Genomic DNA, 16,296 nt, shown 5'->3' on the forward strand with positions numbered 1-16,296 from the left:
AGGCTACGGTGGCCAGGAGCAGCCACTGCACTCCAGTCTGGGCAACAGAGTGAGACTCCAACTCAAAAAATTAAAAAAAAAAAAAAAAAAAAAATATATATATATATATATATATTTAGGCCAGGTGCAGTGGCTCATGCCTGTAATCCCCACACTTTGGGAGGCAAAGACAGGAGGATCGCTTGAGCCCAGGAGGTCGAGGCTGTGGTGAGCTGTGATCATACTACTGCATTCAAGTCTGGGTGACAGCATGAGACCCCGACTCAATCTATAGACCGAAAAACATTTTTTTGAATCGGGGCCTTACTCTGTTGCCCAGGCTGGAGTGCAGTGGCACAGTCACGGCTCAATGCAGCCTTGAACTGGGCTCAGGCAATCCTTCTGCCTTGGCTTCGCAAGTAGCTAGGACTACAGGTGTGTGTTACCATGCCCAGCTAATTTTTTAATTATTTTGTAGAGATGGGGTCTTGCTATGTTGCCCAGGCTGTTCTTGAATTCCTTCCTGGGTTCAAGCGATCCTCTCACCTCTGCCTCCCAAAGTGCTAGGATTACAGGCATGAGCCACCACACCTGACCCTATATTTAAACTTTTTTTTTTTTTTCATTAATCAGTATTTTTTATTATGGTTTTGTGGGGTACAGTTACGGGTTAGGTGTACAATGATGTTTCATTCAGGCACCCTGTAGATAAGAAGTGTGTTCCCATCCCCTGACAGATATTTGCTACTGTTAATCCCATCCCCCTCCCCCCCATAGTTTCCCAGTACCATCAGTCATTTTCTTATAGTTTTGCATTGGATGTTCAAGGTCCATTATATGAGTGAGAACATGTGATATTCGGATTTTTGTTTTTGTGAGAGGTCACTCAGTATTATAGACTCTAGTTCCATCCAGGTTGCAGCGAAATTCATGATTTTGTTCTTTTTTATGGCTCCGTAGTATTCCATCGTGTATATGTACCACATTTTTTTAATCCAGTCCTCTTTTGATGGGCAGCATGGTTGTTTCCAGGTTCTTGCTATTAAGGCTAACACCCCACACACAAATGTGACACGTTAACTAAAACAAAAATGAATAAAGAAATTTGTTTGGGAATATGTATAAACCCTTCAAGGACTCTTCCAAATTAGGGTTATTATTAGTGAATAGATTAATCCACCTTCTGGTTGTCTCCAAAACTTTTTACTTGTGTCCAAATGAAGTGGAAGAGAATAAACTTTTTATAGCAACAGCAGAGAATATGATGGTATGTCGAGGCCATCCCTAAACTGTTCTTCAGAGCAGAAATTGTGCTTTTGAGTTGACATCTTGAGTCCCTGTGGTGTGCTCGGCACACAGGAGCATTCCAGTGATTTGTTTGGTTGCCCATAAACACACGGATGAGAGAAAATTGACTTTGCTCTTGAATGGACAACTGGCAAAACAGATTCATATATTTTGTCTTCGAATGTGCATAGCAATGTAAGGAAGATTTATTTTATCCTGCTTTGCTTATTTATGAACACTAATTTGGCGCAGACCCGGCCCCAGGACTCTTCTCCACACTTTACAAATGTCAAGAGCTCATGACAGACCTCGGCACAGTCCTGTTACTGTCTTCATCCTATCCATGTGGTGACTGAGGCATCGCTTGGTCACACAGGACTAAATGGGGTTGGTTCAAGGCCCAGGCCTGGGCCCAAGCCAGCTCCCAGCGACCACGCCAGGCTGCCCCTGGTGCTTATCGATTCATCCCCGCACAGCATAGACATTGAACGCCGAGTGTCTGCAGGAGGGTGAAATTCAGAAAGAACCAGTCTGTCCCCACTCCCAGTCCATCTCTGGGCTGCTGAAGTACTTTTCTCAGACGCTTGCTGCTTTCCTTGGATGTGGCCCTTGGGCCTCCACTCAGAGCTGAGGTTTTATTTGTCTTATTATTTGAAACCTTTTGCTGTCGGGGATTCAGTCTTGAGCTGGCTAAAATCAGCCATGTGGGTGGGAAGAGGGCACTGTCACAGAGAGGAGACTGGACAGGAGGGAGGAGTGAGAGCTGGCAGTTTATAATCAAGGAAAGAGAAGGAATACAATTCAGAACCCACGCTCACTAGAAAAGCAAAGCTCCTCGGTGGAGGCTTGAATGCAGCTGCCAACACCCATGGGAGTAGAGCACAGGAAAATAAAATCCTATGATGCCCTGGGTTAAAAAACAGCAACAAATCATGTTCAGCTTGTCCTGATAAAAGAGACTTAAAGGTAAAGGAAAACATTTTGGGCATTAAAGGAATAAGACTCAGAAGAATATATATATATATTTTTTTTCCCTCAATTTGTAAGACCATATTTCCCCAATGTGCCCAATAAATGAAGCATCGCTCTTATATTTAACAACTGAAGAAATAATTTTTTAAAAGAAAAAATAAATAAATAAAATAAAAACTGAAGAAATGATTGGAGAAGTACCCTGGTTCTAATACTTCCTTCTATGGGCAGTGATGGGACATGTCTCCTGACACTTTTGCACCTGTTGCCAGTTTTTCCAGGATGCCTCTCTGGCAACCTTGCTTAATTCAGCACTTGCCTAATTTATTGTCCCCAGTGAAGTGAATGTCAAACAGAATTCACTTTAAAAAAAAATTAGGCCCGTAAGGTGCCATTTGGCTAATATTTCTGTGCTGTATCATTTCAGAACCACATGGTTCCAATTCACAAACATGTCTGTGCTGAATTTTAACCTGGGTCCTTTCGTGTGTGAGAACGTGCCTTTTTTTCCATGTGTCTTCTACACTCCAATTTCGTTCAACGACAGAATTGAGGCCCAGCGTGATTTACTTGCCAGGATCCACCCAATATGTCAGTTAGACTCCCTGGTGCTGCTGCCAACTTAATGTCTCCTTAAAAGGATGTTTTAGAAAGAGAAAATGAAATCATGTTGTTTTTCCCTTTGGTTAAGAGATCAAACGCCCACCAAAAGCCCTTGGGTCAGTTTCTTCGCAGATAAAAATAATTCTTCGTCACTTTCCAGCTCTTAGCGTGGAACTACCTCTGATGAATCTTGTGGTGTGTGCAACCCCCAGTCCAATGATTTATCAAAGCCAGAAACTTAAAATATGTTTATTTCCAACCACATTGGGAACCACACACAGAAGAAAAAAAAAACAACATTAATTTACCCCCTTAACAAACATCACTGCAGAAGTATGTGACTCTACCTTGACACTTGTTGGTAATTTGCAGGCTCCAAATCTGATAATGTAAGACACCTGGGATAGAGTAATTTTATTTCAGAACCACAATACTTCGCTATCTCTAACGTTGCCAATAGAAAATGTTTATACTCTCTAATTGTTTTGAACTAACTCAAGACCCAGTTATCCTGGGGAACATCGTTGTGAGCGATCTGAGCCCTGACAGGGGTCCTGGATCGCACAGGAGGGAAGCTCTCCTGTGGTAATAGCTCTCCAGAAGCCAGAGTGCCAAGATAAAAGGGCACCTTCCCTGCAGGGAGCCACATTAAGTCCATCTGTGATCCACTGCCAACATCCTGGCTGGAACCATTTCTAGGCCCAACTAATCATGACCTCTGTGAATTCTTTGTGAATCTTGTTCCATTTCACAATTAACTGTTAATTGACCGGTATTTTATAACCTGCCAGCCCGAAACTTAGGAGTTAGATGCGTTGGACCTACGTTAAACTGTTTCTCACACTTTTTAAAAATGACATCGGTGAGCAAAGCTTGATTCTCAGAACTCTTTTTTAAAGTAAATATAATGTAAATAAAGTAAAATATAGTGTAAGACAGGGTGAAGAGAAGGGAGAAAGAGGGAGAAAACGCTCCATAGGAAATTCCACTCATCTACTTGTGAATGTGGGGAAACCTTGTGTATCCAGGAACTCTTAATCACCCAACAGACATGGTATCTCTCAGAGAGAAGTAAGTGGTTGTAATTCCAGAGTCTAATTTTGGCAGGGCCTCCTAAGTACTCATTCTGTAGATGTCTTGAAGGCAGGCAGCGGTTTTCAATCCTGGCTGCACATTAGAAGTCCTGGGGGAGCTTTTAAAAATTCCCACATGTCCTGCCTGCACCCCAGACTAATTAAAGAAGGATCTCCCAGGGTGGGACCAGACATTAGGGTGTTTGTAAGTTTCCCTCAGGGTTTTGCAGGGGGAGTGGAATCTCATCCTGCTGCCCAGGTTGAGAACTGCTGCTTTTGAAAAGGCTGTTGGTTATTCACACTCACCCACACTCACGGCTGTCCTGTTCATGGTTCATGCTTACCATGTGCTAGAACCCGGGTGTTAATGGATTATCTCACTCAATCCTCACGACCGCCTTGCGAGATGGGGGTCATTATCCCTGTTCAGAGAGTGAGACGTGGGCTTAGAAAGCTCAGTAACCTGGCCAAGCCGCACATCGACGGCAGTCAGCCTCTTCTTCAGCTCATGTTGTTCATGTCCACGGTACAGGTGTCCTCCTTCTCCATGGCAACCAGTCATCTTGCAGCTGCCTTGTGTTTACTCAGCTAACACTAAGAAAAAGGGTCAGAGGATTTGAAATTTCTAGCTAGTTCTTCATGGGTTGCTCAGGGTTTCCTCACTTGACCATTTCTTTAACTGTGTCATGCTCTTCATTCGTTTGATTTATACGACAGATTTTTTTCATCTTTTTAAAATGTTTTGAGTCAGCCTCTCACTCTGTCCACCCGGGTTGGAGTACAGTGGCACGATCACGGCTCACTGCAGCCTTGACCTCCTGGGCTCAGGTAATCCTTCTGCCTCAGCCTCCCGAGTAGCTGGGACTATGGGCTTGCGCCACCACACCCAGCTAATTTTTTTTTTTTATTTTTTTATTTTTTTTTATAGAGACGAGGTCTTGCTATATTGCCCAGGCTGGACTCAGATTCCTGGGCTCAAGCGATCCTCCCGCCTCGGCCTCCCAAAGGGTTGGGGTTACAGGCATGAGCCTCCCCCCCGCCCGGCCTTCGACTGATAGGTATTGAGCACCTGGCATGCAGCGGTGACATCAGACATTCAAAGTCGTTTTCCTCTCGGTGCTTATATTCTAGTTGGGAGAGACAGACAATAGACACAACACAAATAAGTAACTTCATATGGTGGTAGGAGCCTGGTGGAAAATAAACATGAGTAATGAGACTATGCCTGACTGGGGGCGGGGGAGAAGGGGCCACTTTAGCTAAGAAGGGGCACCGCGACCTGGACAGTGCAAAGGAAGCCACCCCGTGGAGATCTGAGAGTGGACTCCGGGGAGAGGAACTCGCAGGTGCAAAAGCCCTGAGGCAGGACCGAGCTGTTCTGGGGACAGGTGTGCACAGTGAAGAAGAGCAGGGGAGGTGAGCTGGGAGATGACGGGGCACCACCTTAATTCCCTGTCTCCTTAAAAAAATAAATATACAAGGGGGACCCCCCAAAAGACCCTGCTTGTGAATGTGGGGAAACCTTATGTATCCAGGAACTCTTAATCACCCAACAGACATGGTATCTCTCAAAGAGAAGTAAGTGGTTGTAATTCCAGAGTCTAATTTTGGCAGGGCCTCCTGACATTCATTCATTTATTTAGAAAAAAGCATGTATTTGTTCTTACATGTTTAAACTTCAGTCACTTCCAAAGGACTCTCTGTTTGATGCAGTACACCTATCAAGACATTTTTCCCGCTGCTCGAAATGGTTTTTGAACTTGTCAGTTTTGATGCCTTTGAGGGCTTCTGCCGTTTTTTGTTTCCCCTCTTCCACATCGGCAAACTGTTTCCCTTTGAGGACTTTTTTCATCCAGGGAAACAAACCAAAAAAAGGCGCTTAGGAGAGGTTGGGCGAATAAAGAAGATGACGCACTGGTGTCGGGCTGGTTTTAGTCAAAAATTGCTGAACACTCAGTGTGGTGTGGGCAGATGCATTTTCAGGGTGGAAGAACCAGTAACCTGCTTGCCACAACTTGGGACATTTTTTTCCACAACCTTCTCAAAATGTACAGATAAAAACTTTGCTTGAGGCTGGGCTTGGTGGCTCAGGCTGTAATCCCAGCACTTTGGGAGGCCGAGGCGAGTGGATTGCCTGAGCCCACGAGTTCGAGACCAGCCCAGGCAACTTGGCGAGACCTCGTCTCTACAAAAATAAAAATTAGCTATGCATGGTGGCACATACTTATAGTTCCAGCTACTTGGAAGGCTGAAGTGGAAGGATCGCCAGAGCCCAGCAGGTCGACCCTGGGGTGGCCATGAGTGTGCCACTGCACTCCTGCCTGGGCGACGGAGTGAGACTCCGACTCAAAGAAAAAAAAATTTTTTTTGTTGACCGTTTGATCCAGGGGAACAAATTTTGAGTGTACTACGAGGGGCCTGCCCTCCAAAAGATAATTCTGGTTTTTTTTAGGCCCCACTTGCAATATATGATTTACATAGATATAAATGATTGTATTATTTGTTTTCACAAAAACTGAATTTTATATCCTCTTTGGTCACAACAAATTGCTTCCTTTTCCACCTGACAAAATATTGTTAATTTGGCCCTACCTTTAAACAAGGCCAAAGAAAACTCCAGAATATCCCTTAATGTGCCTCTTTCAGTGAGAAACCGCCTTTAGCATTAGAAAGTTCTTTGATAGCTAAACTTTTATCCCACCATGCGCCCAAAGTCCTATTTCTTTATACATTATTAATGCAGCTGAAGACTAACTTTCCCTATGTTACGTAGAACATTGAAATGTAATTCAATGTTTTTAAACTCTTAAGATGTGGAACATACTGCAGAGGGATATATAGCCTTTCTCAGGGTTTTAAGGTGTTGTGAGAAACAGGAAAACTGTCTATCATTATATTTATAGTAGTATATATATATAATAGAATATCTCACTACAAGGCAGGGCCAGGAGATACAAACAAGATGATGAGGATATTCTGATGTGGATATTCTGGACAGCGTGGGGAAGAATTCGTGGAAAAGGTGCATCTGAGGTGGGTTTTATAGAAAAGTTGAAGTTCAGTACAGAAAGAAAGAGTTCAGTAGTGGAATTTCAGTGAGAGGGAGAAAGAAGCTACCCTAATCATACATGAAACACCACAAAAAGCATCGAGGTAGAGAAAAGTCAGACATAATTTTTTTTTTTTAGTTAAAGTCTCACTCTGTCACCCAGGCCGGATTGCAGTGGCATCCATCTGCCTCACCCTTCCAAGTAGCTGGAACTACAGGCACGTGCCACCACGCCCGGCTAGTTTTTTGATGTATTGTAGAGATGAGGTCTCGCCATGTTGCCCGGGCTGGTCTCAAACCCCTGAGCTCAGGCAGTCCTCTCACCTCGGCCTTCCAAAGTGCTGGGATTACAGGTGTGAGTCACCGTGCCCCACCCGATATAATTTTTTTAAACTAGGAAATTGATGGAGATTTAAAAAATATTTGTTTTGTTTTGTTTTGTTTTTTGAGTTGCAGTCTCCCTCGGTCGCCCAGACTGGAGTGCGGTGGCCGGGAGCCTCGCCTGCTGGGCTCCAGCGATCCTTCCACCTCAGCCTGGTGCTGACAGAGGTGAAGTCAGATGTGTGCTGTCACTCCAGCCAGAGTATAAACTTGTACAATCTTTATTTCTGGAGAGCAATTTGGGGCACCGGCATCAGTAGCCTTGGAAGGCTCGTACTTTTGACCTCATCATCCTATTACTGGTGAGATGATTAAAAATGTGACCAAAATTTTATACTCAAGGTCTCTATCACATCATTACTCACAGTCATAAAAATTTGGGAAAACTTTGTTAGAATAGTTTGTCCCGAATCCATAATTGTATATGTTTTCTAAATTTTCTGCCCTGAGATTATATTAGTTTTGTTTTTGGAGGAGGATACAGGGGACTTTCTTTAATTCTAATTCTTGTGTATGTGTGTTTTTGTGTGTGTGTGTGTGTGTGTGTGTGTGTGTGTGTGTGTGTGTGTGTTGGAGTCTCACTCCAGCCCAGGCTGGAGTGTAGTGGCACGCTGATGGCCACCCCAGCCTCGACCTGCTGGGCTCCAGTGATCCTTCTTCCTCAGCCTTCCAAGTAGCCAGAGCTACAGGTGTGCTACCACGCCTGGCTAATTTTTTGATTTATTGTAGAGATGAGGTCTCGCCCAGTTGCCCGGGCTGTTCTCGAATCTGTAGACTCAGGCAATCCTCCCACCTCGGCCTCCCAAAGTGTGGGATTACAGGCTGAACCACCGAGCCTGGCCCAGGGGACTTTATTGATGGCACATGAGGTGGGACTCCCTAAGCCCCACCCCTGATTCTTCAGGGAGTCTGGCGTGGATACTGTGAGGAGGGGAGATTCTCGGTATGGTTGGGGACTGAGTGTGGCATGGACTCCCCAGCAGCTGAGGGGCCTCTCTCTGAGGCTGATGTGCTCTTGTGCTCTCCCTGAGGCTAATGGTCTGGGGACTCTTACTCCTTGGAGGCCACGTGGGCCATAAGGTCCACCACTCTGTTGCTGTAGCCAAATTCATTGTCCTGTCCAGAGATGAGCTTGACAAAACGGTTGTTGAGGGCATTGCCAGCCCCAGCATCAAAGGTGGAAGAGTGGGTGTCACTGTTAAAGACACAACCTGGTGCTCAGTGTCACCCAGGGTGCCCTTGAGGGGGCCCTCAGATGCCTGCTTCACCACCTACTTGATGTCATCAAATTTGGTGGGTTTCTCCAGACAACGGGTTAGGGCCAGATGGATGCATTGGCGGTGAGGACACAGAAGGCCGTGCCTGTGAGCTTCCCATTCAGCTCAAGGATGACTTTGCCAGCACCGGTGGACACAGGGGTGATGTTTTGGAGGGCCCCGTGGCTATGGTGCCACAGCTTCCCAGAGGGGCCATCCATGGTCTCCGGGTGGCAGTGATGGTGTGGACGGTGGTCATGAGTCCCTCCACGATGCCAAAGTTGTTGTGAATGACCTTGGCTAGGGGCCTGAGGAGTTGGTGGTGCAAGAGGGCATTGCTGGCAGTTGTGAGGTTGTTCTGGTACTTCTCGTGGTTCACACCCGTCACAAACTTGGGGATGTCAGCAGAGGGGGCAGAGAGGATGACTCTTTGGATTCCTCCCTGTAAGTGAGCCCCAGCCTTCTCCACATTAGTGAAGACACCTGTGGACTCCACTACATAATCAACTCCGGCATCGCCCCATTTGATTTTGGTGGGATCTCACTCCTGGAAGATGCTGATGGGCTTTCCGTTGAATGACAAGCTTCCTGTTCCTGGCTTTGATGGTGCAGTGGAACTTGCCCTAGGTGGAGCTGTACTGGAACATGTAGACCATGTAGTTGAGGTCAATGGAGAGGTCATTGATGGTGACAGTATTCACGCTGCCAGAGTTAAAAGCCGCTGTGGTGACCAGGCACCCAATGTGGCCAAATCCGTTCACTCCAGCCTTGGCCTTTGCCATGGGGTCTCAGGCACGTGGCTGCGTGAGAGAGGCAGCTGTCTGTCGAACAGGAGGAGCAGAAAGCTATATTCGCTTTTAAAATTTAATCAAACTTTAAAAAATGCAGGCTGGGTATGGTGGCTCGTGCCTGTAATCTCAGAACTTTGCGAGTCCAAGGCGGGAGGATTGTTTGAGGCCAAGAGTTCAAGACCATCCTGGGCAACATAGCAAGACCTTGTCTCTACAAGAAAATAAAAATAAAATTCAAGGAATTAAATAGTCCAACTTGGCTGGAGCACAGGTTACATTTAAGGAAGTCATAGACTATAGACGGGAGGAGAGCTTGGAACGGAAAGCTGGGAATTGGCAACTGGGTGAATCCAGCAGAAAAGTCCGTTAGGACTCCAGGGAATCATAAGTGTCAAGGGGGCGAGGAGGCAGTCCAGATAGTTTTGAAAGGTGCATAGGGGAGAAATTTTAAGTATTGTTTTGATGCATTGATTTGGAGATGTCATCTAGACGTCAAGAAGAGCTTCCAGTAGTCAGTTCTGGAGCCTGGGAGAACAGGAAGGCTAATCATTCATTTCTTCACTCTTGCATTCACCACCCATTCAGTAAATGCTGATTTCCTCTCACTGAGGGCTGTGCTGAGTCCTGCAGATAGATGCGTAAGGAAAGGGCCTAACCTGCTAGTGAGATGGTCTTGCAGTTGTTGGGAAGGAAGATGGCCAAGTGGAGAAAATGCGGCAGGGGACCACTTAGAACAACTGGAACCCTTTTTTGGGATTCTGTTATGTGGTGGGCTGGCAACTCAGCATATCAGGCCAGTGAGAGAAAGATTTGGCCAGGACTCGATGGGGATGGGCCTGAGGATGCCAGGCGTGGTTGTCGGAAAGAACTCGCAGGGAGGACGCAGCCCGCAGTGCAATAGACAGTGTCCTTAGGAGCAAGGGAGGCTCAGGCCTGGTCTCAGAGGCAGCCTTATCCAAAGGGAGCTGGTGTAATGGGGGAGGTCCAGGTGATCATCAGAGTGAGGTGGGAACCCACTTCTCAGTTCTGGATTTTTCTGCCCTGGCAGAACTGGACTCCAGCCAGCAGGTGAGTGCAGGGAACAGGGTCCAGTCTCCACAGGTTTGATGGGGAACCAGGCTGGGTCAGGTGCTATTCCAAGCCAAGGAAGATGAAGATTAGGAACAAGATGAGGCATCGAGGAAGCAGATTTTGAATTTTCATTCTAGAAGTTTAACAGTAAATAAATAAGAAGGATAAAGTCATTTTAGTTTTATAAAACCAGAGGCAGGTAGTTTGAGGTTCTTATTACTAGGACAGAGGACACCTATACGTACGTGTAGATAGTAGAGAATTAGTAGAGCTGAATAGCTGATGGTGAAGGGAAAGAAAGGAGATATTTGATGAAAGTGGGAAGAGAGAGACTCAAAGCCATGATCACAACTTGGCAATGAGGAGGGATGCTCCACTGAGAAGTTTTCTCTATGCTAAAGTCAACAAGGTATTTGTTAATGTTATACATTGTTTTGATTATCGTAGAAACATACCACCACCAGAAAAAAGTGTGGACGCTCAAGGGAAACATTATCCTATCATCTTGACACAATAGCTATTATTATTTTTGTATATTTCCTCCCATAGTCATATTCACTTGCACTTCCACAAAATTCTACTCATGAAATGTATACATTCTTTATATCTCACTTTTTTCATTTAATGCTACAAACATTTTCTAGGTCGCTGTGTGGTCTTCATGATTACTTAAATAGTATTCCATCGAGTAGTACAATAATTTATTTCACTAGTCCCCTAACTTTAGACACTTAAGTTGTTTTTAGAGATTGATAGTGTACTGAGCAATCTATCACAGAAACAAAGAACGAGTATCACATGTTCTCACTCATGAGTGGACCTTGAACAATTATTGTAATACTATAAGAAAGGGATTGACAGGAGTGGGAATCTGCTGGGGGGGGCACACCTCATCAACAAGGGTACCTGCATAATGAACATTTGAATACCTAACCCTAAATTGTACCCCACATCTTTAAAATAAAAAAACTAGGCGGACTTGGTGGTTCAGCTTGTAATCCCAGAACTTTGGGAGGCCGAGGCGAGTGGATTGCCTGAGCCTGCAGGTTCAAGACCAGCCCAGGCAAACTGGAGAGACCTCATCTCTACAACAAATCAAAAATTAGCCGGGCGTGGTAGCACGCACCTGTAGTTCCAGCTCCTTGGAAGGCTGAGGCGGAAGGATTGCCGGAGCCCAGCAGGTCGACGCTGGGGTGGCCGTGAGTGTGCCACTGCACTCCAGCCTGGCCAATGAATGAGACTCCAACTCAAAAATAAATAAATAAATAAAAGTAGTGATTGATAATGTAAATAGTATAGTAATCAAAAATGTTCATGAATATACATATTTTGGATTATCTTCTTGGGAAAGATTCCCAGAAGTCACATTAGGTCAAAGAGTATGAGCATCATTTTCAGGGCTCTTGATTTGTTACCTTTTAATTTGTATTTGCCTCAAAAGTGCTGGTTCTCAACCTCATGTTCACCAAAGTGACTCCCTCTCTCCAAATTATTTATTTTCGTAAACCTGGAAGGCCACAACTCAAGGTAACATCACCTGTAGTAAAGGCCACCATAACCTTTCCCAGAATTTTCCAAGCCATTATGTCCATTTGGCTGTCAAAATCCAAATTCTGGGACTCTTGAAACTCAGTGTCGTGGCATAATTTAAGCTGTTTCATCTGCCATGTTGTGTAGACACCGCTTATTACTTGATTATAAAGGACATGTCAGGGTCTCTTACCTACAAATTTCATCCTCCTACTAGCCTGCCTCCTAGCAATAAAATGAGGCTGAAGATGACTGACGCTTTACAATCCTCAAGGAGGCTGTCCTTCCTCTGAGATGGGAGTGTCCTCTCTGGAGGGCTCAGCTGAGTAGCCTCCTGCTGTTCTCTGCCTGTTTCCACCCCACTGCTCACACCCCAGAGTGTTGGCTGCACTTCAGAGGGAGCTCCATGGGTGAAGAAAACACAGATAAAAGCGCAGGGATGATAAGGTGGCCATAAATTTTAAAAGTGAAGTTTCTGGCACTATCAACTACCACTCATTTTCAAATATGTGTGTGGAGTGGATATTCCAGTTTTCCCTTCTGTGTATATATTGTTAAAGACCTTTTTAAAGAATTGTGCAATCCTTTAGACCCCGACATGCTGTGTTTGGTGTTAAGAAGCTGTCAGGGCGGACCGGCAGCTTGGAAGGGGCATGGGTAGTGTGGCAGGGTACTCGTGGGTGTGGTGGAGGCTGGCCACCACTGGCCTGGTGGCCTGCCTCAGAGAGAGAGCACTGTTCCTACGAGCCCTTATTCTGCCTGCAGTCTGTAAGACAGAGAGTCCCGGACAGAAAGGGAAACTGGCTTTGTAAAATCTGATGACTGCTTCCAACAAGGCAACCCATCTTTAGCGATAAATAATACATCTTTACACTTTGGGAGGCAGAAGTGAGAGGGTCGCCTGAGCCCAGCATGTCGAGGCAGCGGTGGCCGTGATCGTGCCACTGCACCCCAGCTGGGCGACAGAGTGAGACTCCAACTCAAAAAAAAAAAATTACACATCATCAGAAATGAATATTCTGACATAGTCTTCTATGAGATAGGCTATGTGAGACCGATGCTTTTGACAATTCAGCAGGAAAATAAAGGCCATGAAAATGAACGCATCTATCCGGCCTGTGGTTGACGTGTGATCTGCGTTGCTTCTTCCTGCAGATACCGGCAAGGACGAGTCCTGCAAAGAAAACTGTACCTGTTCCTCCTGCTCGCTCCGGGCCCCCACCATCAGTGACTTGCTCAATGATCAGGATGTCTTGGATGTGATCAGAATAAAGCTGGATCCGTGTCACCCAACGGTGAAAAACTGGAGGAATTTTGCAAGCAAGTGGGGCATGCCTTACGACGAGTTGTGCTTCCTGGAGCAGAGGCCACAGAGTCCCACCCTGGAGTTCCTGCTCCGAAACAGTCAGAGGACAGTGGGCCAGCTGATGGAGCTCTGCCGGCTTTACCACAGGGCCGACGTGGAGAAGGTTCTGCGCAGGTGGGTGGACGAGGAGTGGCCCAAGAGGGAGCGCGGAGACCACGCCAGACACTTCTAGAGCTTTCTTCCTCGGCGGCCTCTCCAGGTGTTGAAACAACCACGGGTCAAGGAGGAATGTGAATCTGTTCTTTTTGCTAAGAGTTGAGGAACAGTGGACAGTGGTCTTTCCCAGAGCTGGTGGTTTCAAGGAGGGGGAGGTTTTGTTTGGTGGTGGATATTTGTGTGTTTGTTTTTGCACATCTGTTTTAATTTAATATTTGAATCTGGAACTGCGAAAACATGTTTTTTAGGCTTGGGTAGAAGCCAAGCCTACAGTCAGAATGGGCTCATGTCATGATGAAAATAAAAGTATCCTCCCCCTTAAATACCGCAGAACATTTCAGTGGGACCTGAGTCTGTCGATGGTCCCAGACACTGATACGTCATCATAGGTAAGATCCTTCATGAGCTGTGGCATTCCCAAGACTTCGAAGAAAACAGCATAGGGAAGTTACCCCGGCCGGGCTGGGTGGCTCAGCCTGTAATCCCAGCACTTTGGGAGGTCGAGGCGAGTGGACTGCCTGAGCCCGTGGGTTCGAGACCCACCTGGGCAACTTGGCGAGACCTCGTCTCTACCATAAATCAAAAATTAGCTGGGCGTGGTAGCGCATGCCTGTGGTTCCAGCTCCTTGGAAGGCTGAGGCGGAAGGATCGCCGGAGCCCAGCAGGTCGAGGCTGCAGTGGCCGAGAGTGTGCCACCGTACTCCAGTCTGGGCCACAGAATGAGACTCCAACTCAAAAAAAAAAAAAAGGAAGTTACCCTATTTTGTCAGTTTGTTACTTTTGGGGTTATAAGGGTTATTAAAGACTTTGGTGAATTAACAGGATGCTGGTATTATGCAGTGATACCCTTCAGAACACATGAACCGTCTTTTTAATTCAGATACTTATATAATCTGTGGACTAACAACAATGTCATTTGCTTAAGTATATTTAAAAGAAATATAAAGACTGATGGTTACTAAGAAGACAAGAGACAGGAACAGATGCGGTAATTAGGGCCATAGGAATGGCGTTTGACAAAGATGGTACTCAAGATATCTGGGTGTTACCTAGGATTTTTGTTGTTGTTGTTATTGTTTCTTTTCTTTTTTTGTTTTTGAAACAGGGCCTGGCTCTGTCACCCATGCTAGAATGCAGTGGAGCCATCATAACTCACTGCTCCTTGAACTCCTGGACTCAGGAGATCCTCCTACCTTAGCCTCCTGGGTAGCTGGGATTACATGCATGCGCCACCACACCGGGCAAGGTTTTTAAGTTTTTTGTAGAAATGAGGTCTCACTATGCTGTCGAGGCTAGTGTCGAACACCTGGGCTCAAGGAGTCCTCCTGCCTCGGCCTCCCAAAGCACTGAGATTATAGGTGGGAGCCACCTCACCCAGCTAGTTGCTCAGGATTTTTAAAAAATTAATTTAATATTTACTTTTTATCTTTTATGTAAGGTCGGGTACTTCACCCCTGAGATGAGGCTCAGTCAAGAAATAAGTAAAAATCCGGTGGGCTGTTAGTAACCAGCTCCAGCTCCTACTATCCCAGTTTAAAACAGGACCTGTAACACCACGTGGCCATTTAGCCAAGAAGGGGAAGTCTTTGTGTGGACATGGGAAGGAAAGGGATGCATTTGCATTCAATTAAAGGATTTTAAGCCAAATGAAAAACACGATTCTAAGAATATCTCATGTTCTTATCTGCTGATTTTGGGGAAGGGAAAATGTGGGGGATAGGAAGGTGTATTATTGGAGAGGTCAGATTTTCTAGATTCTTTCTGGGGGTAAAAAGAGAAAAACGGCAACGTATTGGTTGGGTTGATGATTCCGTGAAAGTGCTATTTGATTTTGGCTACGGGCTCAGAAAATTAAGACACTTTGTTCAGTTTGGAGGATTTTGTATAAGTCCTTGATGAAAATAAGGAAACATGATGAATAACACTGATTTAGTACAACAGAAGGATTAGGATTAACTCAAAAGAGAGTTGTTTTCTAAACCACCATTTTTCCCCCCCGACTAACAATTACGATGGTTTTCATTAGGATACGAACACACACAGTCAGCCTCGCCAGCAAAAGAAAGCTCTAAACTCATGAAATCTACTTATTGTTGAGTCTTACTCATCACTTCTGATTCAGCTCATCTTCCATGGTCAGATTCATCAGATCAGTGTCAGATTTAGCGGTCCCAGCACCTTGGGAGACTGAGACAGGAAGATCACTCGAGGCCAGGAATTCAAGATCAGCCTGGGAAACATAACCAGACCTGGTAGCGCTGTCTGAAGTCCCAGCTACTCAGGAGACTGAGGTGGGGGAGGGAGGAATGGAGGAGCAGGAGGGGTGGGGGTGGAGGGGAGAAGTCCCTTGAGCCCAGGAGTTCGAGGCTGCAGTGAGCTATGATCGTGCCATTGCACTCCTGCTTGGACAACAGAGTGAGACCCTGTCTCAAAAAAAAAAACCAAATAAGTAAAAAAGTCAGGTGTATCAAAAGTAACAGCCAGTAATAAAATGTAGAGATTTAAAAAAATAAGCCAGGCTCAGTGGCTCAGCCTGTAATGCCGCGCCTTTGGGAGGCTGAGGTGAGTGGATTGCCTGAGCCCGCGGGTTCGAGACCCGCCTGAAAGCGAGATCTCATCTCTACAATAAATCAAAAAATCAGCCGGGCGTGGTAGTGCATGCCTGTGATTCCGGCTACTCGGAAGGCTGAGGCGGAAGGATCACAGGAGCCCAGCAGGTGGAGGCTGCGGTGACCGGGAGCGGCCACTGCACTCCAGTCTGGGCAACAGAGTGAGACTCCAA

The 16,296-nt window shown here is 45.8% G+C and overlaps 1 protein-coding gene and 1 pseudogene across 1 annotated transcript in view; one reads left to right on the top strand and one right to left on the bottom strand.

Moving 5' to 3' along the window:
• The window catches only part of EDARADD (EDAR associated death domain), a 75,531-nt gene extending 61,703 nt beyond the window's left edge, over positions 1–13,828 (top strand). The window contains exon 5 of the mRNA XM_008059087.1: positions 13,148–13,828. Within this exon, the coding sequence (XP_008057278.1) occupies positions 13,148–13,530 (383 nt within the window). The 3' untranslated portion in view covers positions 13,531–13,828. The remainder of the gene's footprint in view (positions 1–13,147) is intronic.
• On the bottom strand, positions 8,395–9,382 carry LOC110595728 (annotated as a pseudogene).
• Positions 13,829–16,296: the final 2,468 nt, after the last annotated feature.

This window comes from Carlito syrichta, unplaced genomic scaffold (assembly GCF_000164805.1).
Source record: "Carlito syrichta isolate Samal-C Ts95f unplaced genomic scaffold, Tarsius_syrichta-2.0.1 Scaffold303709, whole genome shotgun sequence".
NCBI lineage: Eukaryota > Metazoa > Chordata > Mammalia > Primates > Tarsiidae > Carlito > Carlito syrichta.